Genomic DNA, 26,459 nt, shown 5'->3' with positions numbered 1-26,459 from the left:
TGAAGGATGTCCTTTTTTAGGTTGTATAATGTATTTTTTGGTCTTTTTTTGGGAGGACTTGCAAATACATTGTCTAATTAATTGTTCTGAAAATGTCTCTTGGATGTCTCAAGAAAAACTGCTAACATCTTCATAAATACTTTCTTCTAAACAATTGAAGGGGCCAAACCATATGTAAAGAAAAGATGTATACAGAATGTCTATTGCTAGTCTCAAATGTAGATTGTAGAGAATTTCTTCATGTCCTTCAGTGCTGGACTTTGTTCAGAAATGTCTAATTTCTGTTTAACAATTATCATCATCATCATCATCATATCGTTCCGTTAACAATCATAAGACATGCTCAGCTCTCTCAGTGATACACAAGTCATGTCTTCAATTCAAAGGCAGGACATAAAAAAAAACACGTTAACTTATCTTACCTTATGTTTAGCCAGTTCAATCTCGATGAGTTTGGTGTCCCCAGCCACAGGTTTCTCCTCGTCCAGTGAGGCCTCAGTGTGCTTCAGCCATGTGAGCAGCTCGTCTATCGCAGCTGTAAACTGTCCCATCTTCAGCAGTGCAGCCTCCAGCTTGTGCTGTGGACAACGATAGAAGATTAGCGTATCACATTTCAACCCAAAGCTGCATCTGATCATGACTGCACAGTTGTTACACAATGTGAGCAAAATACACAAATGAAGAGACTCTTTTTACACAACTGTTTTGTTGATGTCTGTCAACTTCCTCAGGCCGATTCTGACCAAGAAAGGTCCTTGTTCTGACTGGTTCATATTGCATTGCAACTATAGGTGTTGATACATACAGATGCAGTGTCAAATGTTAAATGCAAAATGTTGTATTAAGATTTTGGTAGCCTACATGTAACTTTTTACTTGGCACAAATCTGCTAATCTGCGAGTTAATACTTAAGTTGCCACTTTCATTTTCAGATGTACGCAGCACTGCATACATGTACACTTACATGTATTAAGTCTACATCATTCTCTGAAAATTTGGTGGTCATATGATAAGTCATTTAAGAGTTACAGCCTGGAGTTAGAAGGGCAGGCCTCAAAAGCCCCTGAATAGAACTTAAGCAAATATTATTTAAAAAGGAATTTTCCAGTGACAACCCTGACAACCATTTACCTGTCTGTCCACGATGCTCCTCTGCAGGCCCTCCCAGCGCTTGTTCATGTCGTGGAGCGGCTCCTGGATGCTGAGGCGAGCCTCGTCGGACGAGACTTTCTTCATCAGCTGTTCGCCCTGGTTGTTCATGGCCTCTACAGCCACCTGGCGTGGGTCAACCTCTGTCTTGAACTCCTGCAGGGTGAACAGTTGGTGATTTACACGCTTCGTACAGTTTAGTTTCGGGACTTCTCAAAACCTCATATAGAATAAATTCTTCTTCACCCAGCCAATCTTTAGGAAGACAGCAAACTTAAGTAACAGGTGAATAGAGTTGGACAAAAATGGCAGACATCTCAAGTAGCAGCCACCGTGGTAATTGTACATATTTCAAGACATTCTTGCAAAACAGTTCTTGTTCTCGTTCCCTCAAGTTGCATTCATACTTTGTGAATATTGCAGCGCAGACATAAGAAGATCCAACTTATAATGTAGAAAAAATTAGCAAAAACTTTGATCGTGCAGTAACTACAATACATAACTTTTAACTTCAGGAGCTTTTAGTAATAATATATATTTTCATCTTAATCACCAAAATATCTTCAATGTACATGTACAAGTAAACTCAAAGTCTTTTGAACAGAGCTGCTATGTTAACAGATTGGTGTTCCCACCTTGAGGTTGTCAATCTGCTTCTTGATGGTGGATGGGTCGGCACCGATGGGAGGGAAGGTGGCCAGCCTGGCCTCTGCCGTCCCCAGCCACACCAGCAGTGCCTGTCAGAAAATGATAACAGGCATTGAAAGAAAAACCTAAGCCTGCCCCAAAACTTAAGTATAAAACAACTGTGAAAATCAGAGTTATTTTTTCTATTTGCTTTTTTTTTTATTTACACAATGCCACAATACACAGTTCAGACAGAAGGTAGAGGTAGTCTTTTTACCTCCCCGACCGAAGTCAGGTACCCATTTTACACCTGGTTGGAGTGAGGATGGTCGTGTTAAGTGCCTTTCTAAGGGCACCATGTCGGGAGCATGGGAAGTATTGAACTCGGCACCTCTAGGCTCCGAGTCCAACACTCAAACATTTTACATTGTATGCCACACACGACGCCACTAAGATGGAGTTGATGATGATCAGTATCTTGACTATGAATGTTGACAACCACACACCTGCAAGCATCCTGGTACTGTAGGGCGACCCTCATGGCCTCCTCCAGTACCTCTTCCCTCTCTTCCCATGATGCATTGAGGGTATCCCAGGTGGCATTGAGGTCTTCGACGTTCTTGCTGACGACAGGTTTGTCAGGCTCGCCACACAGGGAGGTGAGATCCTCACCCAGCTGGCGAACTGTCTCGATATCATCCTGGGTGCTCTCCATCTCTTCTTTGATAGCCTATGGAAGGAGAGAAACATAGATGGTTTTACTGACATGTATTGTAAATAGTACACGATGTGCAATGAGGTATTTTGTCCTGTATCAGGCGGAAGTACAAGTACACTTTCTCTCATTTTCTGTGTCCTCCAAATATCTAACTTTGATCTCTATATCTATACAGCCAGGAATGTCTGGAATTGTGCATGGACATTATTGTAAATAGTACACAATGTGCTATGAGGTACTTTGTCCTGTATCAGGTAGAAGTACAAGTACACTTTCTCTCATTTTCTGTGTCCTCCAAATATCTAACTTAAATCTCTATATCTATACAGCCAGGAATGTCTGGAATTGTGCAAGGACATTATTAAACAGTGGGTACAAAATAGTGGATAAATTACATGTATATTTGCATTGAAACAAAAAAGGCTAGAGCGATCATCTTGACAATTCTTTTGAGGACCATCGTAGCATAAAAATTTAAATATGGTCTTATTACATTACTACAGGTAGCTTCATATGGTACATGTATACATGTATGAATGCCCACCTGTAAGACTTCTTGTTGCTCCCTGACGATGTCTGGCTGTATGGCGGGTTCTTCCAGTTCCTTGATGGAGTCTTGCGTCTCCTTTAAGACGTTCAGCACATTTCCTAGCTCCTCCCAGAACCTGTATACATTGAAGAAACAACATGCGGCTTGGTGTGGTGATTAAACCCAACTTCCTCAATAGATGGGTACATATTGTGGTCATATGGTCATAACTACAGTGTACAGTGTACCGGTATAAATTTAAATTGTTTTTTCTTGTTGGACCAGTCCAGAAAAAACAGACCTGAAAAAAAGTCAGTGGACTTGGGTTTGAACCGATTAGAAAATGAACAGCAGGCATTAGTGTTGTTTTCATGAAGATTTTAAAATGCCAGTAGAATCAGATGTACATGTATTTCATGAAACTGATTCCTTTGTAGTGAAATGGACCTTTGTTTCGAATTTTGCCCATTCAAAAGTTTTCGCAGTCAGATACTCCATGAAACAGATTCCTTTGTAGTGAAATGGACCTTTGTTTCGCATATTGCCAATTCAAAAGAGGCCTACGATAGCTGTATTGAACAGATTGACATTGCAATCACACTACTGTAGCTCGTACCTTTCTGCAGTGTCATGTGTCTCCAGCATGGCCTGGTCCCTTTCCTCAGAACGTGACACGATGTCTTCCCACAGGAAGTTCATCTGGTCGAGCTTGTCCTGGATGGCTGTGTGCAAAAATAGGGGAAACTTGCTGGTAAATGTCTGAATCAACAGATTATCACAAGAAACAAAAAGGCTATTTTCACAGAAGTCGTGATATTGCTTGTGACTTAAATTTAGTTAAAAGGAAATAATGAACTCAAAGGTGCAATATCATTTAACGTCTCGTGTCAGTCTGTCAATGTCCTCTGCATGTTCGGTCAGTGACGACCCACATAACCTGGACATAACGTAACTTTCTTTTATCTCTGAATAAAGAATGATTCTACTACTGGGAACTTTTAATTTACATTTATGCAAATTAGGACAAAGTTATTTCTATCCCAGCAGTGTCAGCATGCATTGCCATGTCTTGATAGGTAGAAATGGGCGTGCACCTTTGGCTGACGGATCTTTGTCCACCCCAGCTGACTTGCCGATGAGGTCATCACCCTTGCCCCGCAGGGTCTCGATCGCTGGCAGGTGCTTCTCCAGCTCACTGCGCAGGGCCTGGGTAAGGTGACAAAAACATGGAGTCAGGTCCATCACCTTCAATGGCTTCTTCATTCCTTAGTTTTTAATATTTACTAATCTGTAGTAATGGTGTTTGATCAAAGACAGACACAAAGGTATGCCTCTTATATAATTATAGGATTCCAACACACAAACACTCTCTGAAAGAGTATGCTTCAATTTGAAAGAAATGTCACAGAAAAATATAAGACATTTGGCCTAGTCCACTGTATTGTTGGCAGTTATCAAAGGAAAATTTCACCATCATCTTTTCGTAGCGTCGACCTACCTCGTTCTCGGAGATTTGTTCCTTGATCTTGTCAGTCTCCGCGGAGATCGGGGTCGGCATGCGCAGCTTGTCTGCAACCTTCTCCAGCTTTTCCAGGGTGTGATCCATCTTCTCATGGAACTGTGTTGTGGGAGGGGGGCAGGGGTTAGCAATAGTTGTGGGAGGGGGGCAGGGGTTAGCAATAGTTGTGGGAGGGGGCAGGGGTTAGCAATACGACAACCTGGGTGTTGTGCATGGAAGTTCTTGATGTGTATGTGTAGATGTATAATAGAATTATGGCAATATTCAGTCAAACCTGTAAGTGCTGCAAAAAACTAGATGTGGTCTGGGTGTGGTCCATGGAATTGACACTGGAGTGGGGGATCTTGTGTATAAGAAAGTAAAGCATGTATTTCCTATAATCAAACCATGTACATGAGTACTGTTAACATTGTCTATATTAATAATTCTTCTCTAACATTACCTAATTGGGAGAGTGATAAAAGATGGCTCACTGCAGGACTAACATCTAAAACAGGTCTAGAAATATGCCTGAACTGTTTAGTGAGAAGTATACAGTATTTACAATCATGTATATACATGTATGTTGGAAGGAAGAGGTTATTCATGTATGCACACACAGATATGACAAGCAGATAGTGAAAGGGCCTGTGCTGGAGACGTGACGTTGTGATGTTGGGATTATACATCAAAGACTACAGTCTACCTTTCTGGTCTGTTAGTGTAGAGACAGCAAGAAGAGACAGGACAGGAGAGACACGGAAGATTAGTCAGGCATCAAACACAATCAGAGAGAGGAGCTCCAAACTAATTCTGATTTCCAAGGTCTCCTCATTAGGAGGTATTCTATGTTTCAGAAATGCTTGACTTTATGATTATGAATATATCAAAATGTGCTTAGTTTTGAGCTCCAAAGAAATACGGACACAATCAGAATACACAGTAAAGGAGAAAAACGTACAAGTAAAACATGTAGATAGCAAAGGTGGAATAAAAATAACATTTATACAAAAAAAAAAGACAGACAAGACAAACATAGTCATGTAAATGTGTACATAATATGCAGTAACTAACTGTACATTGAAACTATATGATATATCTTTTATACTTGCAGTACAAAAGCTACATGTAAGTCTTCCAAAGCAAACTGTGGGATGGTCTGATATATCGAAATGTTGCAAGTTTATCAATTACAAAATTGAAGAGTTGTAAATGTCCTAAAAGTACTAAATTTCAACCATCCTTAATATCTAAAAAAAAAGGTTTATTAAATGCATTTTCCTGGCAGATTATTGCAGAGGGTTCAGCAAAAGACAGCTTAATGTTGTAGTGTGCCCTAAAATCATTCACCAGGCCATGAAGAGGTAATTGGTCTCGAGGGAAATGTAGTGGGCACTCTTCGCAGCACAGAGAGTAATTTGGACTGAAAACAAATTCTGTACATGTACCAGTCTTCATAAAGGATGTTTATAAGCCAGCCAAATATAGAGGTAAGACTTGGTGATGAGATTTTGGAGACATAACACCATTAAAACCAGTATTGACATCAATCCTAGCAGTCTACCATGGGCTTTAACATGTCCCACTGACAAGTTCATACCACAGAAACAAATGTAACTATAAAGTACACTTACATGAGAGGTAAAGACCACCAGATCCTTTCTAACATTTCTGCTAATTACAAACATCATTTTGGTAGGAGGATGAAACCAACGAGTGGCGTTAGTCCTAGAGAAATTCCCGGAAATGTACCTGACTTATCCGCCCAGGGACGGCAGCGAATCTTATTACTTTGGATATATCAAATTTACATTGATTTTTCCGAGAAACAGATTGCAGAACGATTCGAGTAGGCAATTTTGCATTGACAGTGCACACCTTCTTCTTAATAGAATAACCTCTTACATGAATGTCATGCAGATACCAAGAGGTGAAAAGTGTGAAGTTCAAAATCATCTGGTGCTTTCAGTGCACTTTTTAACAAAGGTCTGCATGTGGGTCTCAATAAGGCTTTATTCTGGACTCAGCAGGACCCCCTATGTATTACTGTAAAATCAAGGAAGGCAATTGCACAAAATTTGGTAGCGACACTACAAATCATACAAGTAAGACGGCTTTCTGAATTATGGGACATCAAAATGTAGGCTGCCCATGTCTTATGGAAAAGAGCATGCAGACCCTTTAAAATTTAACTACCAGTCATGTATATAGCAAAATAAATGAATTTTGACTGCCTTCTTCAAGACTGGTTCTTATTGAAATATAGTCTTGAGCACTAAATGTTTGTCAAACACACTGGGAAATTTCAGTGTGTGCTGACTGCTGCCTTAACCCCTGCGTCCGGGACCCCAGCAGCAGTATAATCAAACAACGGACAGTGTGTGAGTGAGTGATATGATGATAATACCCTACAAAAGTATAGATCAACTTCTAATGCCTGGCTTATGGATTTGAGATCATCTAAACTGCTCGATTTTCTTCCAAAAATAATTTCATCAAGTTGGTAGAATTCTTTGAATTCTCCAGGACCTATATCCTGCACAACTTTCCTTTCAATGATTGGTTTTGAGAGCTCTCCTTCAACCAGCATAAGGCTGAAGCATTTGGACACTTCTAATGTTACAGGACATGTCTCTTCACCCAACCTGCACCACACTCCTACTCAGGTGGGTAGTTGATGACCTCACCTGTGTTGCCTGAGACAGCGCATCGTCCAGCCAGATGCTCCTCCGCTGTACCGCTTCCTTAACAGCCGTGTACCGCTCGCTGTCGCTGCGTAGTTTGGCGTTGACGGCCTCGGCACCCTCCCCTGGGCTGAGCTCGGCCAGCAGTGGACCAGTCTTGTTCAGCTTGTCAATGTGAGGCTTGTGCTCTGCTAGGGCTTCTCTTCTCGCCTGGACAAATAAGTATAAGATATAACGTCAATCAGAGATAAAGTTGTCATATCTTCTTTTCTATTTCTTCACAAATATTGATTAAGATTAGTACAGTAACTGATCACTATAAATACAATTTTGATACTGTAAATACTGTCTTGATACTACATCTCTAGATACTTGTACTAGTAACCTTACTTCAGAATGGAGCATACATGTAGTTGTGGGGTATCTATATTTTGTAACAAGACAGGGCTGGAGACTACACAAGAAGGAATGGCCAGATTATAAATATCCTTCATATTACTAGTTGGTCAATTTTGTATGTTCTTAAGTTTACACACAACTGTACGAACAAGCCTTAAGGTTTAAGGTTTAAGGGTAATTGATATTAGGGCAATATCAACTTTTACAACAACAAAATGTGTCAGTCAAAAGAGACAACTTTGACTTTGTCAAATCATCCTTGAGCATTTCCTAGTCAGCAACAAGATAGCACCTGCTTTCTATCACACAGTGTCATATCAGACAGGAAACACACAGGACAAGTGGTTTCACCCCCTCCAGAGTGGCTAAAACCCTAAGGACTGCCATGTGTAGACAGAGGACTGGAATAAATCAGTGTGAAGAATGGCACCCCACAACACTTATGATGATAGAGGTCTGGGAAAGGTCGATGACAGACATAACCATCATCTACAACGATCTGTGCCATCATTTGTATCTTGTAGCTTCAGTGAATGATACAACATTTTTATCATGAACTTCTCCAATTGCTCCATCACAAACAACACTGAGCCAGAGAGTGTACATGTGGCCTTTTACCATTTGTATCAACCTCCCAAGAGGTCAAATGGCTCTCCCCTAAAAGGCAGCGGAAGAAGCAAGGTCCCTTTCTATCTATATATCAAACTGGAAACTGGCTACAACTTGTGCCCTCTGTTACAGTAAACTATTGAATGGTGCTGTATGTCTGAATACTGTACAATAACTGATGCATGGACTGTTACTATACTGGGATAGTATTATGATTTTACAACTACATTTTGTACATGTAGTGTCGTTCTAACTTAGATTATCCTTTTCCCACATTAAGGATACTTTTCCATTGCTATATGGTGCTATCACAGTTATATGTTTCCTGACAACAGAGTCACACTTGTGCTGTCATGCAGGGGACCTGATTTTCTCAGTACAAGTCAAACAGGTGCTGCCCCAGCCTACCACATCTCTGCCCTGGTTAACTAAATTTGTATGATCCTCCCAGCAATGAAATTTTAGACACCAACTTTTGCCACAGGAATGATCTACGGTTACAGTTAAAGTAAAACATCTAAAAGTTTTTGTGCCTAAAATAGTAATATTAGTATTACTAGGTTCTGTCATTCATATCCTTTTTCACCTATGGTGTAACCAAAGGCTTTTTCAATACAACACATGATTATGTACTGTGATATACATGTACATAACATGTATGTACAAGACATTTATGCATTGAACATACATGCACATTTACATTTTTTAAGATCCTTAGACAACAGCATGTACATATGTTGTACCATCATGAATATCCAAAATGAATTTTAAAGATTGTAATTTTGTTACTATTCATAATTCTATACGTTAACCTCTTGTACAAATGTGACCTGATCCATTTATTTGATTGGTACTTGGACAACAATAGCAGCCAAAATGGTGGTACTATTAACATGTCCGACATAGTACTCCAAATCTCGTTCTATTGCCTGGGGCAAATCTCACAGTAATGCAACATGCTGAAATGTGGTCCCTACAATTGTAACATGTTACAAAGTTTTGCAGATCCCACAACTTTCATTTCAAAATAATTATGAGAAAACAGACATACAAAATTAATATATCTATCATTCAATATGCTTAGGTTGGTTGATTTTATATTCTATAAACATACCCAACAGTATTTTAGACTATCAATGCCTAATTCAAAATTCACAATAAAACTAGAGTTCGGCGACCTCATACCTCCATGAAAATTTAGAGCTTTTGTAAATTTCATGCAAATGACTAAGACATTAACATAATTTATGCATGGTGTTGTTCATCATTGACAAACGTCCCATTATTAATCATAAAACGGTTTTGCAAATTTTACATAAATTATGCAAATAAGTTCCTCATTACCATAGTTGGTATCTGCTTATATTCCACCTATCATAATTAACATGTGTTACATTTATTGAAGTCCAGTTATTGAAAACAATGGAATTATACAATTTCCTCATTAAATATGCAAATTAAGTCCTCATTTGCATAACATGTATATCATTATGAACATCTTTGCCTAAGGTACCCGCATGCCTAATATGATGCCAATCCGTCAATCCTTTCTGCAGTTATCCTTTTTGGAATGTCTTGACAAAAATGCCCCTGCAGTTCCTAAATTAAATGTTAGGGGGCTGAAATTTGCTCCACTTTGTCATGACACTGAAAGCTATCTACCACCCAAATTTCAAGACCATATCACGTCCAAGACAAGAGATACATAGAAAAAAACTACTATGATTGAATGTTGTCATTAATCATGCAAATTTGCTCCTATTTTGCATAATTAGTATTTCATCTTGTACAACATTGTCCAAGGTACCTACATACCAAAAATCATGAAAATCCATTGTTCCCTTCTTGAGTTATCCTCGTCAGAAGTTTTTGACAAAAATGCCCCTGCTATCCCAAAACTAGACGCTAGGGGGCCCAAACTTATGTCACTTCTTCCTGAGCACAAGAGCTATCTAATACTAAAAAATCGTGACCATAGCATGTTCAGAACACCAAGATAGCAAAACCGGAAGTTGCGCTGCAGTACCAAGGGGAGCCACTAGGGGGCCCAAAATCTAATCATTTCCAGCTTTCATCACTCCCTACAAACACTAAGTATCAAACCAATCCACCCAGCCGTTCTTGAGTTATCTTGTTTACACACAGACAGACACACAGACAAACGCGGGGTAAAATATAACCTCCATGACATTTCATGGAGGTAACAAAGCCATCTCAAAAGGCTTTCCATATGTTGCTGATTAGCTTTTGCCTACACTTGTAAAGGATTATGGTCATCAATCAGCCTATGACAGAGAGTAAACAGGCATAAAGGACATGGAAAGGTCATTTTTCATATTCTTCATATTTCACATTTCACAATAAAGCTACAAAGTTATGCCTCAGTTCCCTGAATTTGTCAAAACGAAACACTCACAAAAAAGTGAAAGAAAAAATTGAAAAGGTCTGGCAATAGGCACCATTGTAGGTGATTGTAATAATTGTGGTAAAATATTTGAGATGTGTATCTAATCCGGTTCTTGAAAGGGTATCATCAATGCTGAAATATTTTCAAGTCTAGTTGATCATTCAAGAAGCCTTGTCAGTCTTTAGGGCAGTGGGGCACATAATGTACAGTCATGTATCTCCCTAGTGCGTAACATTATAATATATCTAGGATGTCCCCTAAATGACCTTTGCCTGTATTGGTATTTATAATTACAGTCAGGGATACCAGAGATAATTCCCATACACATGTACATCTCAGGGTCAGGGAGAATGTATCATGGTGACCAAAAATTAGAATATGTAAGACTTCCATAGAATTCATATCGCTTGCTCACAGAAATACATTTAATGACTGTATATCTGATTTGCCAGCAAACAACGACTATCCTGAGCATTCTATTTCGCACAAAATAAAACCTCTAGATCTATCCCATGAAGCAGATTTATCTTGTCTTCCCTGTTGTAAATTGTCATAAAGAACAATTTGTTCTCCCTTTTCAGTTGCTGTCCTGGGACACTGAAGGTTAAAGTTCAAGGTTCACTGCCCTAGTGACCCAGGTGAGGTGTTGTCACATTCTACATGCTTAATGTCTTGGAAACCATCAACAAAGTAAGAAACTGGAGCCCTCCCCCACAATCATATTACATCCATAAATCAAATAAAACTCAGCATTAAAATGCCTTGAATCATGATCAGACAGCTATATTTTATCACAGATATTCTTGATATGATAAGAATGCAAGTTAAGCACTTCGGGAAAGACTGGAGACAAGGAAAAATCCAAAACATATTATTATCTGAATGTCCCTGGCTTGCGTGACCGGTGTTTTCTCAAAATATGATCACATTCTTCCTTATTAGAGATTTTATCATTCTGGAATTTCATTAAGAAGTTGTGGAAAGAATTTCCAAACAGGGTGGAATATTTCACCTATTGTATCACCTCATGTATAATGCAAGAAATATGTGGGGTGCATATTTGGATCACAACATTCCTTTTTTTGCATATATGCAATGCCAAGCAAAATACTTCAACTTCAAGCAAATTGTTAGTCTGTGTTGGCAAAAATCACTACATTTAAGACTGTGGCCTCAACTTACATGTACATGTATGAAGGACAGGAATGATTAAGACTCATAAATGTAGAGAGAAAAGAAGTAGGAAGAAGATGTTTGAACCAACAAATGTCAACGACTTCAAAAGTAAAATTTTACAATAACTTCGAAGTAAAAGACTTTTCATAACAACATCACCTTGGACAAATATAGACATGTTTACAAAACATGTGCAAGATTGCAAAACAACATTTGAATATCAGAGCAAACTACATGTGCTGTGTAAAAGCAGGCTCTTACATACGGTTTTCATCTTCATCAAAAGAACCCATGGAAATGATATTTGATACATCATATTTAGCCTGTATTACTTTGTTGATTGGAATCCAGGCAGTTGAAAATCAGAGTTACATATAATCTAGTCCTGGGGACAGTGCCAAATAACATTGCTCCATCACTGTCATCCAATGTCTAAACTTTCCAGTTGGAACTTTGACAATGATGAGTGTTTTGGGGGGCTAAAAATCAATGATGAGAAAACAAGATGACAAAGAACCTCTTAGTCAACGACAGGATGGCAACTGACATTGTAGTCAGTCCCCTTGACCGACTGTACCATGTGAAAATGTTCTTCACTGACAAACATACACAAACATGAAGATACCATGCATGCAGTGAGAGTAATTCACAAAACTTAAGAAGGTATTTTTCAGAGAGCCTGTGTGAAGACAAGGCTGACAGATTCTCACACATCCGTGTGTATACAGACAACAAGTCATTGCCTGCTAATGACATGTAACCCCTCCTCACTTGCCATGCACCAAAACACATGTATGACACTTTCCATCCCCTACATTGCCAGAATACTTTGTAATCGCTGACAGAACGCACCATGGCTGGCAATGCTGTCACCAAGGACTAGAGTCAGGCCATATATAGCAGATGATCTCAGAGGTTAGCAAAACGGACGAGACAACAGGAACAGGCTGCATCACGTCTGAAAACTGTTTCCCTCGCTGAGCGATGCTAAGTGGATTTCGGCGCTAAAGTGTCACTTAGCGGGCACACAGAAAACGTCAAATACAAACATTCATCTGCCCTGGTTCATGATAACATAGCATGGTAGCCTTGAACGCATCTGGGTCTACATTACATGTACATAAAGCCTTTATCTTTAATCAATAGAATTTCAATTTCTTAAAAGCCGATTACATGTTTAACGATAGCAGTTAACAAGACAGGGACATGAAATTGTATAATCTTATGTGAGGTAATATCATTAATCAGAAAATTCTAGTGGTGGTCTACATCTGCACACTACACCATCGAATGCAGCCTACCAATTATGTTAAATGCCAAAAAACTGTACAATTATACATATATAGACTTGACCTTGAAATATACCCAAAGCACAACAAAGAGGAAACTACTGCAGGATATTGAAAGTAATAATATGAAATGCTGATCTAATTAATAATGATACAACAAATAATGAACCACGTAATAAATTAATTGGGCTGAAGAGCTTTTGAGAACTTGATTTTGACCTTGACAAAGTCAACCTTGTGTTTGTGCTGTGAAAGAGGGATGGCATTTTCATCTGTATGGATGAAACAGCATGCAGAAAACAGAGCCGTATGCCTCACATGTAATGGTGAGAAATAACATCCAATGTGAAGTCAGACCATGGATCACAGGAAGGGTCAATGAAGCATGGACAAATATTGTCCACATAAGGGGGTGGGGGGTGGTCACAAATAATGAATCAAATCATGAGCAAGCAGAACACAGACAAGGAGGAGGGGCAAACTCCACAGCACTGTCTCTTTGTGTTAATTCTAAAATGTGCCGTATGATATTGACTGTACGTCTAGCTCATATTATCAAAACTTAACAGTTGTAATAACATGTTTGTAGTGTGGGATGAAAGATGATAAATAATACAAAATTATACAGAAACTGAGGAGAAACTGAGAGAAAAAGAGCCTACGTCTTTGGTGATTTCCTCCTCTATTTGTTTCGCCAGGTTGTGGTCGCGGAAGTTCTGATACAGCTCTGCTTTCTTTAAGTCCTCATCTTCCAATTTTGTGATGACGTTTCCGACTGTCGACTCCCATGCACGGGTCGGACTGGTCGGATTGCTACTGTTGCTTAGCGAGCGTTCGCGGTGCAGTTGATCGTGATTGTTTGTCATTCCGTCGGGTATTCCTTCATTGAATTTATCTGGAAAGACTGGTCCATTTTCCTTAATGAGTTGGTGGGGCTCATAACCAGAGTCACTGTCAATCCCATTTGACATAGTTTCAGCACTTGTTACTTTTTGGGACTTTTTCTTGTCACCATCAAGCAAAAATGCAACATTAATGTCCTTAGCTGCAAAATCACTAGTACCATCTTTTGAATATCTTGAAGTTCCTATTTTATGAGGTGCTTTGCATTCTTCAGGATGATCTTCAGATAATGAGCTGTGCTTTATGTCTTGAGCCTTGCCAGCTGTATAACCATTGAGTTTGCTGACATGGTCTAAACTCACATTTGACTCTATGTCCATTGTTTCAGGAACACCTGTGACATATGGTTGTTCCTTTGTTGTTGCCCTATACCCATTACTTTTTCCTGTGCCATTCTCTTCAGGCTCTAAACTTTTGTCACCGATTTCTTCCTTTATAGGAGAAAGCTTGCCAATGTCCTTGGGCTCAGGAAACAACATTGGAGCTGTGGGGTCTAATTTTGAGTTGCCTGCACCTGCTTCTGGAAGTTTTTGTTTCGGTGTAACAAACTTGTAACTGTCCACTGCAACAGCACTGTCTTGTGATTCTGTCTTCTTTGCTACTTTTTCATCACTCACAGGTGTTAAACTCGCTTTTGACTCTGCAACTTCAGTCCTGGCTTTAGGCTCTATGGAGTCAGCAGCTTTCTGAGGCATACTTGTTTTCACAGCTGGAACATCTTCCTTTTGCGCAGGGCTATCTTTTGTAGGTGCTTTGCTTTCCTTCTGTTTTTCCTGTGCCAAGGAAACATCAATGCTATCTAAATCTGCCATTACTTCTGCCACACTGTCTCTCTGTTGTGAAGGTTTCCCCACTTCTGTACCATCCTCCACCACAGACTTGTCCTCTTTATTAGATTTCTTCTCAGACTCCTTTATCGATTGTGGAGAATCCTTTGATCCGTATCTACCAGGGGTCGACTTAGTATACTCTTTCTGCCTTGAGGAAAGGTCTGCTCCTTCATCTGGAACTTTTTCCTTCCTCTCAACCTTCTCTTGGGAAATTGTATCTTTTGATTTCTTTAAATCGTTGGAAGGAACAGAATTAGATTTGTCAGATTTCTTCTTCAGGTCTAATGGTTTTGAGGACTGCGTCCCAGGAGAGGATACGGACCCTGTTATCTTCTCATCTTGGTTGTCCTTATCATCACCATGTGGTAATGATGATGTGGTTTTCTTTGCTGTGGAGGAAGGACTTTTAGATTTCTTAGTAGGGGACTTTGGCACATCTTTACTTCCTCTTCTCTTGTTATCTTCCTCTTTCTTTATAATATCATCCAGAAGGCTACTTTCCACAATCTGACGATCCAGAACAGGACCTTTGTATTTCTCAGGCTTTGAGTTGGTGTCTTTCTTTTTGTCTGGAACGACATCTTCCTCTTTAGAGTTTCTGGACGAGTTTTTGGATGATGGTAGCGAGGAAATCTCTCCTGTCCATCTGCCAACATCACCATTACTAGTAATAGGTGGTGGAGAACTGATCTTCTTTGAAGCTTTCTTACCTTTTGGTGATGGTACAGAATCACCCAGTAGTTTTTCCGTGTCCCCTGGACTTACATTCGGTCGTGTCGACCGCTGTGGCGGATCAAACGTGTTCCGTAATCCTTTCTTCCCCTTCGGCCCTTTCGGCCTGTCCCCAAATCCTCTCTGAACAATCCCGTCGCTATTCTCGCTCACGATCAACATGTGCTTGATACTCGGCGACTCCACCGCGTCGAGTTCCGGAACTCCCGCCGGCTCGTACGGTGGGTCGTCGTTGTCGTCATCTTGTCCCTTCTTCTTCTTCTTCCGCATGCAGCTCAACTTCTTCCCCATGTTGCAGTAGGCTCACTCCAGAAATGGTCCAAGTCAGCGGCGAGCTAAGCCGGCAGCAGTATGCACTCTATGTGTGACTGGCTGAACTGTGACACTGTTGCCAAATCCACAGGAAGGCCTGCTTCCCTTCTGGTGCTGTGTTCCCAAGAGTACTTACAGATTCAGTCCCGCTGTATCTGATCTACAGATAGGTCTCTACTCAATATGTCTTGAATAGAACACTGATTATCATGATAAACAGGCATGCAAGGAGGGGATAGTCTGAATGGTGAGGCACACCAGCAGTAACGTCCCTGTCCCTCTGCCTGTCAGCCATGTATGGTATGGGGCTGAGGTAATTAGAGATGGGCAGGTCCACTCAAGCAGGAGGGAGGGGCAGGTCGACACACATGCCAGAAAACCAGCCAAGCAAGGAGAGAGTTTTCTCCAGGACTATTATCGTCTGGTAAATATGGTTGCAATCAGTATAATTAACTTGAAAACTAAAATTAGCTGTTTAGGTACATTAGGAAGACTATGCTTTGATCCCTTTAAGTACAGAGTCAGAGGAATGGACCAGTCTATAAGCTGCCCTTAAATATCAATCATCTTATTACAAAGGCTATATTGTACATGAGTCATGCGATGATTAAATATCCCATAAAATCTGGCTAAACAACAAAGGCCAAATTCAAACTCTACCCACAAAACCCTTATTTATATTCTTTGTGCAGAAATGAACTTACATGTAGTCTACAATTACGTCAAGTTAGAGTATTACAGAGTAATAAAAAACCTATCATTTGTTATCTATTCCACAGTGGGAGATTTCTCTTTGTCTGTGACATTTCCATATTGTACCCTAATTGGAAATGAAACGCTTGTTTTGTCAGCTGGTATATCTAACCACAGTTCTACGCCACGGCTAACTGCACCTGCTACTGTTGTCCCTCCCCTGACACTGTTTACAATTGGTATGGTCCCAACTGGGTCCTTTTAGCCATGGCCTAAGGCACTAAGGCACTGCGAACTTTAAAGGACTTCTGGTCATGGGATAGACTTTGTCATGCTCTCTGATGTCAACTCTTACAAGCTGTGTTTATTTTTGGATGAGGTCACAATGTTTGCAGACTTGCCATACACTTGTTTACAAAAGCAAAGTCTGTTGTATAAAAGTAGAGCTCGACATGGTTAGGGAAACGGCTTGAGGCTGAACGTGTGACCGGTTGTGGAGTGGAACAGACAAAGGGAGACGGCGAGGTAGCCTGAGGGGGAAGTCGAACCGCTTTAGTATTCAGGACAGACTGCACACCAGGGTGTAATGTGATTCGGTAACATTAGAGGGCCTCGCTGACATCACCAAGACTGGCTGGGGTCCAGATCTCAGACTTCATGAGATAACAGGTTGCTCAAATTTCATTTGGAAGACTTAACGCTGCTCTGCAAATGTGTCTACCCTACATGATACTTCTTGTACGGAATGCTACAGGGACAGGATGGAATATCAGCTGTTTTTTTCTTGAATCTTAAGTATAACACATGGTACTGAATGTAACCATGCTTTTCTGTGAAACTCTTTATCAATTATCATGATTATCTGATGCACTATGTTGCAACAAAATATGGTAGGAAATATATTTTGTACAGAAATACACCTCCTACAAGGTTACCATGTTATGATGCATGTACTTCATGGTTATATTCTTGCTATAGAAACATGGAATTTACCATAAAAGACCATACATAAAATGCAAAACAATAAAACAGGGGGTTAGCTTTGTAGGAAGAAAAAAGGGAGATAAAATACTACTGAACTAGAAAAGAAATGTCTGTCATCTATCCTCCAGCCATTTCTGACATCAGCATATTTATGAATAATATTACAGCCCATCAATCATCTACTTAATAAGCTTCAAATTTGACCTATATCACCATCAAGGGACATCCTAATTCCGTTAGTGTACAATTTGTAAAAATCAGGATGGATGATTTCAACTTGATTGTTTTATAAGAACTCAGGGGAAAACTGATTTCATACTTGGCACAAAGCACCACTTCAAAGTGTAAACAATCTTCAGTGTTAATATTATAGCCAAACACCATTTTAACATAACAAAAATATTTTTCACATAACAATATTTACATTGCATATTTTACTGAAATGTCTGCTTTAGAAAATAATTTCAGCTTTATAATAAGATTACATGGATTTTCTTCTTGCAAAAACTTGCATAAATGTCTAATTAGGAACTGCAGAATCCCTGCAGAACAAATCCATCAACATTAATAAACCAAGACTGACAGGTATCTATTGTCCCATTTGTGCCCATATCCTTATCATATGAAACAGACAGAGCTGATCAAATTGTGATAATGAGCACAAGCCGCATAACACTTTGTGGCTTCACACACAAAGGAACTATCAAATACCCCATAGAGCAACTTTGAAGTGCAATAAATCTTGTGCCAACTGCAACACTATATGAGGGTCTGCATGGGGGTCCTGACAACGATTTACGCTATCTTGGGATGGTTGACTATGCTTTACGTTAAATTCACTAAGGCTATTTTACGCTTCATCCCACTACGAATTACGTAAAATAAAATATCTTCCCTACGAATGTCGGGAAATTAAAAAGGCCTGCCCACGCCTTACAGAAAAGAGCATGCCTCTTATATCCCAAACGTGAGTCAACTGATCATGACTTCATTGTGAGGTAGTGTGTATATGTTGAAAAAACGAGAACATAAAAAAGCACCTCTCAAAAAAAAAAAAAAGAACCCACAAAAAACTCCACACAACCTGAAAGAGCTGAAGCAAAACATCTGCTTGGAAATGACAGTTATTTCTGCAGCACTGACGTCAAACATGTATCTGTTACTCTAGGCTACCCTGCTGTGTACAAGGTCTTGTAACTGATTAAAAAATCCACAGAATTTCTCCAGACATCATTATTGTATGTATATCTGCTCTACAGATTACAACTGTCTAGCATTAAAAGAGCATGTGCCAGTAATGGGCAACCCAGCTTTAAACTCTTGAGTAAAATTTCTGAGAAGAGCTTTTTGAATTCTGGTCATGTCCTGGGTAACAGGAAACTACTCTAGCAGCACTTACAAGGTAATCCCAGACCCTGTACTAATACAATTTTCTTAAGAGCAACACTGAAATTACATGGCCAAGTACATCCTTTTATTGCATTCACGACCATCTGTCATACAAACCTACCAGCAAGAATGGAAAAGAAAAAAAAATCCCATTACGATGAAGATTAAGATTAAGTCACGTATTTCTGTAAAGACCATATATATATAGCAACAAAGTTGCAGAACATCAGATTTCCTAAATTGTGTCTTTCCTTTTTCATCAGCCAAAACAATAATGAAAACATATTTAACACTCCAACCTGAGAGAGGACACAGAAATACTAAAAGCATACTAGACTACTATTTGACTGGTAACTTGAACTTGCTGATAATAATGCAATCATGCACTAACCATACAGCATTTTCATGACGTTATAGTCTTGAAAATGACATAATTTTGTTAGATCACATGCAAGTGACAACACTTCAAGTTCTTTCTGATTACAGTCACACCCCCTATCAGTTCCCTAAAAATCTGCAGTTGTTCCTATGGGTATTTCAACAAAACAAAATAATATCACCTTGACATGGACACATCCTTTCCCTATGAAACATGTACATGGGGAACATAGCAAAGTCAAACAGCAACATCAAGCAACTACATGACATTGTATGTCCTGTTTCAACCCCATTCCTAGATGACCATTCCCATCATCCCAATCAGTATTAAAGAACCAACTCACCCTGTTCTCCTCCTGCTGTGTCTTCACGATGTCCTCGTCCAGTGCAGGCGGAGACATGGCCTCCAACTCAGCCTCGATCTCATCTAACCAGGGCACCAGGTCCTCATGAACTTCTGCAAACTGGGTGGCCAATGGGAGGGCAAGTTCCAGCTGGCTCAGCCTATCAGAGCTCCTCTTGCTGGCATCGTCATAGTGACGCCGGAGCTCATCAACCTTGTCCTGTGGAAAATGTAAGGAAAAAGTTTTACTCTTGGGTTGAATAATGCTGGAATGTAACTGTCTTCAGAACAATATGCCTTGTCCTTAGCACCATTAGTCTCCAAGCAGAGGTTGGTGGGTAAAATCGTGATCTTTCCTTATATGGGAAATGTCACGATTTTCCCCACCAACCTCTGCTTGGAGAGTATAGCACCATATGACAAAGATACGATGTAAATGTACATTCTATGTGATGGTATAATAGCCCCTATTTACTCCACTCCACACCTGAAATATGTAAGTACATACTGTATCCCAGACAGCAGCTCAGACATGCTAGAGCGCCCCCTATCAGCGCTTAATGGTATTGCACACAATAGGCAGATGTACAATGTACATTTGCATGAACATAAAAATACAGGTTGTTTTATGCAGCACTTTGTTTTCATATTAAGAACTTTTCACACTCCATACTGTTAGATATAAATGATAAGAAGTGTGTCAGGACCTGCAGCTGTGAGCTGTCCTCATCCACACTGCTGTCTAACATGGTCTGTCCTGATGCGATGATCTCTTCCACACGCTCCTTGTGACGGATAACGTCCTCATTTATTGCCTGTAAAGACAGTAAGAAAAAGCATTACATATCAAGAGTAAACCAAAAGTTAAAATTTCTTAAACAGACAGCTTGGGGTTTCTTACATGTATGTAGTGTTACAGTGTTACATGTATGTTATAATATACAGTTCCAAATTGTTGCAAGTTTTTGGTGCAGTCTTGTGATGAAAATCTTACCTTTTGCTCCTTCAGCTGCGTGCGGAGTTTGTCTGGCTCAACACTGATTGGTTCCTGGTTGTCCAGCTGATTCTCCAGGGTCTCTAACCACTCCAGTTGTTGGTCAGCTCCGTGGCCGAGCTGGGGGAAATTTTACACGTTGAACATTAGAATATTTAAATTGAGGGTGCATCTGCATACGTGTATGTGACCCCTAATGCACGCCCCCCAAACACACACAAATATAACAAAAAGTTATTTTTAGTTCCTTTTGTGAAATAACTTGATTCTAACTTCTATGTGAATTTTTTTTTACATCTCTTAGTAGCAAATGTTCGTGCAACAAATCCGTGTGTGTTTTTAAGCACACTTTCCAAAAGGCTCTGTGGCCGTAACTTTACCATTAAGGAAAGTTTTGTAAAGTGCCTTTCACAAGCACAACATCGGAGGCAATGACAAGTACTAGACTATATCGAACCGGGAACCTCTTGGTTCTGAGCCTAAATGCTCTACCATATACACCACACCGATGCCATACTTTGGGAAGGAAGGAAATATCTTCAGAAACAAGGGACTAAACTGTGCTCATCACACAACCCACAATCAAAACTTAAATCTGCTGCAGGGATAGTAAACATGCACTCTCACCAGTTGTGTCTTCTGAAGAGCGGCATCCAACTCATCGACCTTCTCCCTCACTGCAGCGACCATTGAGTCATACCGCTGGTTGATGTTCGCCATCTTGTCTTCCACGGAACGCGCCCCGTCTCCGGGACTCGACTCCATCAGTTTAGGTCCAGCCTCGTTCATGTTAGCCACCAGGTGCTTGTGTTCATCAACCTGCTTTTTGTATTCCTGAAAGGTTTGCAAAAATTCATCATGATCTGGATCTGCATGTTTCTTTTTTTACATAGTTCTTTAAAATGCTTGGTTTGATCATACCTGGAAAAGCATTAAGAAAATAGAAATCTTTTCATTTTTGATTTTTCTATTCTTTCACTCACTCCTTTCCTAAAAGACTTTCTTGCTCTTCGCCCTCTATTCTTTTCTTGTTCTGTTCTCCAAGTCAAGTCGAAGATGCCTACGTTGCCCCTTGCGGGGCTACTTGAGGGTACTGATGATGATGATGTTTATCTTACCCTGAATCTTTCCTGCTGTTGTTCAGACCCAGCAGCATCCTCAGCAGTACCCATATCAGCCTCAACCTTGTCTAGCCAATCAGACAGCTTCTCAGTGGCATCTTTAAACTTCTTGGCCAATGGGAGAGCTTGCTCCAAACTCTGCTGTCTGTCATTGGCCTTGGAGGAGATGTTGGCATACCGGTCCTTCATGCTGTCCAGTTTTTCTTGAATGACAAGGATCTCATCTCCTGTGGGCAAATTTGTTTAAAACGTTTCGTTAGACTTTTTTTAAGAGATCAAAATGATGTGTACACAACAGTGTACAAAACGTAATACAGACACTAGGATGAAAACCGGTAGCTCTACGTTTCAGAAAGGAACTCTAGCTAAGAAACATTCTTCATTCTGTAGTGGCATCCCTGGACATGCATGTTGAACCATGCAGTAAAAGTACATCAAGTAAACTGTTATGGTGAAGAAGAAAACAGGTTTAGTAGCAACACAGGGCAAGATTCATGTAACCCTAGTTCAGTGTACCTACATGTATTTTCATTGTTTTTTGAAACAGGGTATTTAGGGGTATCAAATCGACAGACAGTGGTTTCAACTCATTTTCAACCACTGTCCATTGAGCTGATATGACCCTAAATACTCCTTGAATCTATAGATTTATCTTGCATCATGATCCATGTCAGTAATTGATGACTAGCTACATAGTGGATGGAGGTCAGGGCAGGCAACTAAAAAACGACCAAGTGGTTATGGGTTAGAAATGGGGACTACATACTCTTATACATTGAAAAAACAAAACAACACAATAGATAAATAAATTAAGAAATAAATAAAAAAAAACGAAAATGGAGAAGGCCTGAAAAATTAATCAGAATGTGTGAAACAAGTGATTGCATTGTTCAGGCCGAAGGGTTGAAGTACACGGAGCATGTGGTGCTTACCTTCTGCAGGGTCAGAAAGAGATATACGGGTGAAAAGGAAAAACAAAAGAATGGATAGAGAATGAATGTCAAGAAAGAACAGTAAATACAAGAAATGAGAAGACATGCTCACAGTAATCAAACACTCAGGTTTCACCCAAACCTTTTGAAACTTTGAAACTTTATTAGAATAACCATTAGCGGTGGACCCTAGGGTCCTACGAATCAATTAACTTCAAACAACCATTTTTCTTGAATAAATGATTATAATATGCATCTCTACTACTAATAAAGCAAAATATTTATTTTCTTCTGTGGAAAAGAACATTACAAAGATTTACAGTCTTCAACTTTCATTCATTTACACAGTGACTTTGTTTTCTAACTTAAATTACAAGTTTGCAGTAAATGTGATAAACAAGGGAAAATCCTATTTTCAACTTTTATGAATTTTTTTGACTACACAGTCACATTCTTACAAGCACAATGCAAAAAGCAGGAAATAGACAGAAAGCAAAATAACACAGGTGGCAAAAATACTGCAGAAGTGTTGACATTTGCACTCTTAGAGACATGCAAAAATAAAACATGACTACAAGTACAAGAGATGTTCGACTTGGTACAAATCTTCCTTCACATCAAATATCATTGACATTAATTATCATATTTCTTAGTTGGGTGTACAATATTATATAGACTAAGATTTAGTCTCTATATTCTACATCTAATCTACTTCTAGGAATCTATCACTAAGGTACATGTATTCACTGCATTATATTAACCAATCAAAGCAACTCATGATCATTTTGGAACATACCATGTGACAGGGGTGTCAGCACTAACCTGTAGTTTGTGTCAGCAGAGATTTCCCAGTTTCTACTGCCTCTTCCACAGCTGCCTTATGGTCAGTGATGTCTTTGGTGATGGCCTAAAAAAAGGAAACAAAGTCAATCTCTTGTGCTGCTGAGCCTGTATATATACATGTTGCAGATACAAATGTATAAGATAGCTGCATGATAGTATATGATGCCCATACATTTCCTGTAATAATGGACAAGGCTACACATAGACAAATCACACAATTATTCTTTCCACAACACCAGTCAGAGGATATTGGAGTGAAAGGTAAGGTAAATCCTGCAAGATAGAGCAATAAAGAGGCCCTTCTACATATAAATACAAGATGGATTCACTACACAAAAAGATTACCATCATTCTCATATTATTCTACAATTCAGCATATTACTCATTATTAGAGGAAGATGTCAGAACAGTTCTACAACAGTTTGAAGCATAGCTTAGTATCCAGCCTTATCCAGCTTTTTATCTTCCCAACAGTAGCTACTGTGAGCGAGTACAGAGTAAAACTAAACAGGCTGGCAACCCGCTATTTGAGGAGCAGAATTACATTAATTCTTCAGCTGGGTTGAGGTAGATGTCAGACTCTGTTAGTAGATAAACAGGAAGACACACTTCATTGATTGACATGGCACTAGTTTTCTACTTTGTATTGGAGTATTGGAAAGAAATGTACATGTACCAGGACCTACACCATCAAGAAGTCAGGTAAAGATAAATGTATATTCTTGGGTCAGCAACAGGTTTGATCATTTGGGATTCCTGGGAAGTTCCCTGATTAAAGGTAAGCACACAGGTTTAAGAGAAAACACTCCACCAAAAGGAAGCACTGCTACTTTGTTCTTTGGCAAAGACAGGAAGAAAATCTACTGAGGTGAGAGTTGGGATAAGCTGTCGAGATCAAGATCAAATTATTAGATTTCTGAAGATGCAGAGAGGCAGCGACAGGAGACACTCCACTGCTACTGTAAATATACCGTCTGTTCTTGCAGTTGTGTCTCCACCGTGACGGGTTCAACAGCGATGACTTCTAACTTCGCAAGCGTCTCCTCCATTTCCGTCATCCATGCAAGAAGGGCAAGGGCGTTTGCACCGAAAAGGCGGCGACTTTCTTTCGCCCGCTCAAGTTGGTCTCCACGACTACGGACTTTTTCCTGAATGTCCTTGAAACGGTCCGTGGCAGAGTCAACCTGACCCTTCACAGACACCTGTTCATCATCACTGCAAAGCTCCATCAATGATTGGCCAGCTTTGGTCACCTGATTGACTGCTGCCTCCTGATTGGCCACTTCATCAGCCAATGCCTGGATAGTTTGTGGTTAGAAAATCTTCAATGGAGAGTTGAAGTTGAATTTTTGTTGAAATTCAATCCACTACGGTTGAAACATAAAGCTAGGCTCTACTTTGGGGCAATGGCATTTCTTTTGGCACAATATGGTCAAAAAAATCAAACCAATTCAAACTGGAGTATCTCAAAATACTAGAAATTCAAGCTAATGATAGAAGCTATAAAATGCTCTTTTGATGAATAACTTTCAAATATATGAAATCAAGAATGAATACAAAGAATAACTAAGTGACTGTGTGTTTTTCAGTTATGACATACAAGGCAATACCTTGTACATGTACTATCTAGTCATGTAGATTTCATCACATTTAATCAGTCAATTTCAATTCAGACATTTTGGCTTTTTTCAACTGCCTTCATTTTCATCACCTTCTCATCCGTACAAACATTTCTCTATTTTAACTTCAGTTGACACAAGTGTGGACCAACCATCTGCACTGTGCAGCCACGGAATAAACGGAACAGTTAAAACATTGAGTCAGGACACCAACCTGATGCTCTGTTGTGTCCTCCTCCATCTTGGCAGGGTCTGTTGCGATTGGCTGCTGAGATGACAGTTTCCTCTCCGTGGCCTCAAACCACTCCACCAGGGGGTCATGCGCATCCTTGAACTCCTTGGCAACCTCCAAGATGTCTTCAAGTTTCTGTTTTCTGTGGGAGGAAATTCAAATTTAGAGACTTAGTCCTTTTAGCAGTGACTTGCAAATGACTGTGCTTAAATGATAGTTAATATTGTTTGCAGTAGTCACAATTGGAAGAAAGATGGCAGGTTTGCTTTTGAAGAAGGTAACATTGTACATTGTAAAACACTGATGCAAGTTTATAAAAAGTATGTCTAAAATATAGTAACTACATGACTTGGGGATTTAAAATTACAAAAAATCTTTATTCCGTACAGGATAAATTGCATTAAAAACCTTGGAGAACCCTTTATCTCATGATTCAATATAAACAAGAGTGTGCAAAGCAGAAAAACAGAAAATATTAGCCATAAGGTCACTAAGTCATCATCCTTTTCTGTGGCTTGTTCTCAAAATGTACATAACCGCCTAAGTCGGTTATTCATTACCGGTAATATAAAAAAACTTCAGATCTGTGTTTGAATACCTGTCTGCAGCGTTGGTGGTGAGAGCGTCCCAGCGCTGGAACAGGTCCGTTAGCTGCTGCTGAATCTTCTCGCGGTCTGCAGGGTCAGCGATGCTGGACAGCTGCTCCGCCTCCTGCTTCAGGGAGTCCACTGTCGGCTTCTTGTCATCTACTAGTCTCTTAAGCAGCTGTGAGACAATTATAACATTCCTATATTGCACTTAATCTTTTCCCTAACTTTGAATCTGAATGTCAATTCCACATACATTTGTACTTGGTCAACGCATGCAGATTTTTGAGTGTTACTTCACAAAACTTCTATTTCTAACAAACATTGTGTATTTCAAGTTCACACTTTTTAAAATTAAAGCAACTATCTTCACATATATTGATTAGCAAAAAAAACAACTGCTGATATACAAAGTATTTCATTATAAAATGTACAGTACATCACTTCAAGAAATGAATAGAATACATTCAAAAGTAATCAAA

At 39.6% G+C, this 26,459-nt stretch overlaps 1 protein-coding gene across 1 annotated transcript in view; it reads right to left on the bottom strand.

Annotated features, from left to right (window-relative positions):
- Positions 1-422: 422 nt before the first annotated feature.
- LOC118403238 (microtubule-actin cross-linking factor 1-like) overlaps positions 423-26,459 on the bottom strand; it is a gene marked incomplete in the record, with an annotated part of 170,307 nt that continues 144,270 nt past the window's right edge. The window contains 19 exon segments of the mRNA XM_035801844.1: positions 423-578; positions 1,132-1,305; positions 1,785-1,886; positions 2,283-2,506; positions 3,039-3,159; positions 3,640-3,745; positions 4,118-4,229; positions 4,522-4,641; positions 7,209-7,415; positions 19,651-19,869; positions 20,357-20,464; positions 20,644-20,763; positions 21,271-21,477; positions 21,762-21,991; positions 22,697-22,699; positions 23,519-23,603; positions 24,511-24,837; positions 25,373-25,532; positions 25,989-26,155. Coding sequence (XP_035657737.1) covers positions 1,266-1,305; positions 1,785-1,886; positions 2,283-2,506; positions 3,039-3,159; positions 3,640-3,745; positions 4,118-4,229; positions 4,522-4,641; positions 7,209-7,415; positions 19,651-19,869; positions 20,357-20,464; positions 20,644-20,763; positions 21,271-21,477; positions 21,762-21,991; positions 22,697-22,699; positions 23,519-23,603; positions 24,511-24,837; positions 25,373-25,532; positions 25,989-26,155 — 2,658 coding nt within the window.

The sequence above is a fragment of the Branchiostoma floridae genome, chromosome 2, assembly GCF_000003815.2.
Source record: "Branchiostoma floridae strain S238N-H82 chromosome 2, Bfl_VNyyK, whole genome shotgun sequence".
In the NCBI taxonomy this organism is placed as follows: domain Eukaryota; kingdom Metazoa; phylum Chordata; class Leptocardii; order Amphioxiformes; family Branchiostomatidae; genus Branchiostoma; species Branchiostoma floridae.
Note: the sequence above shows the minus strand (reverse complement) of the source record. Positions and strands in the feature narration are given on the sequence as shown.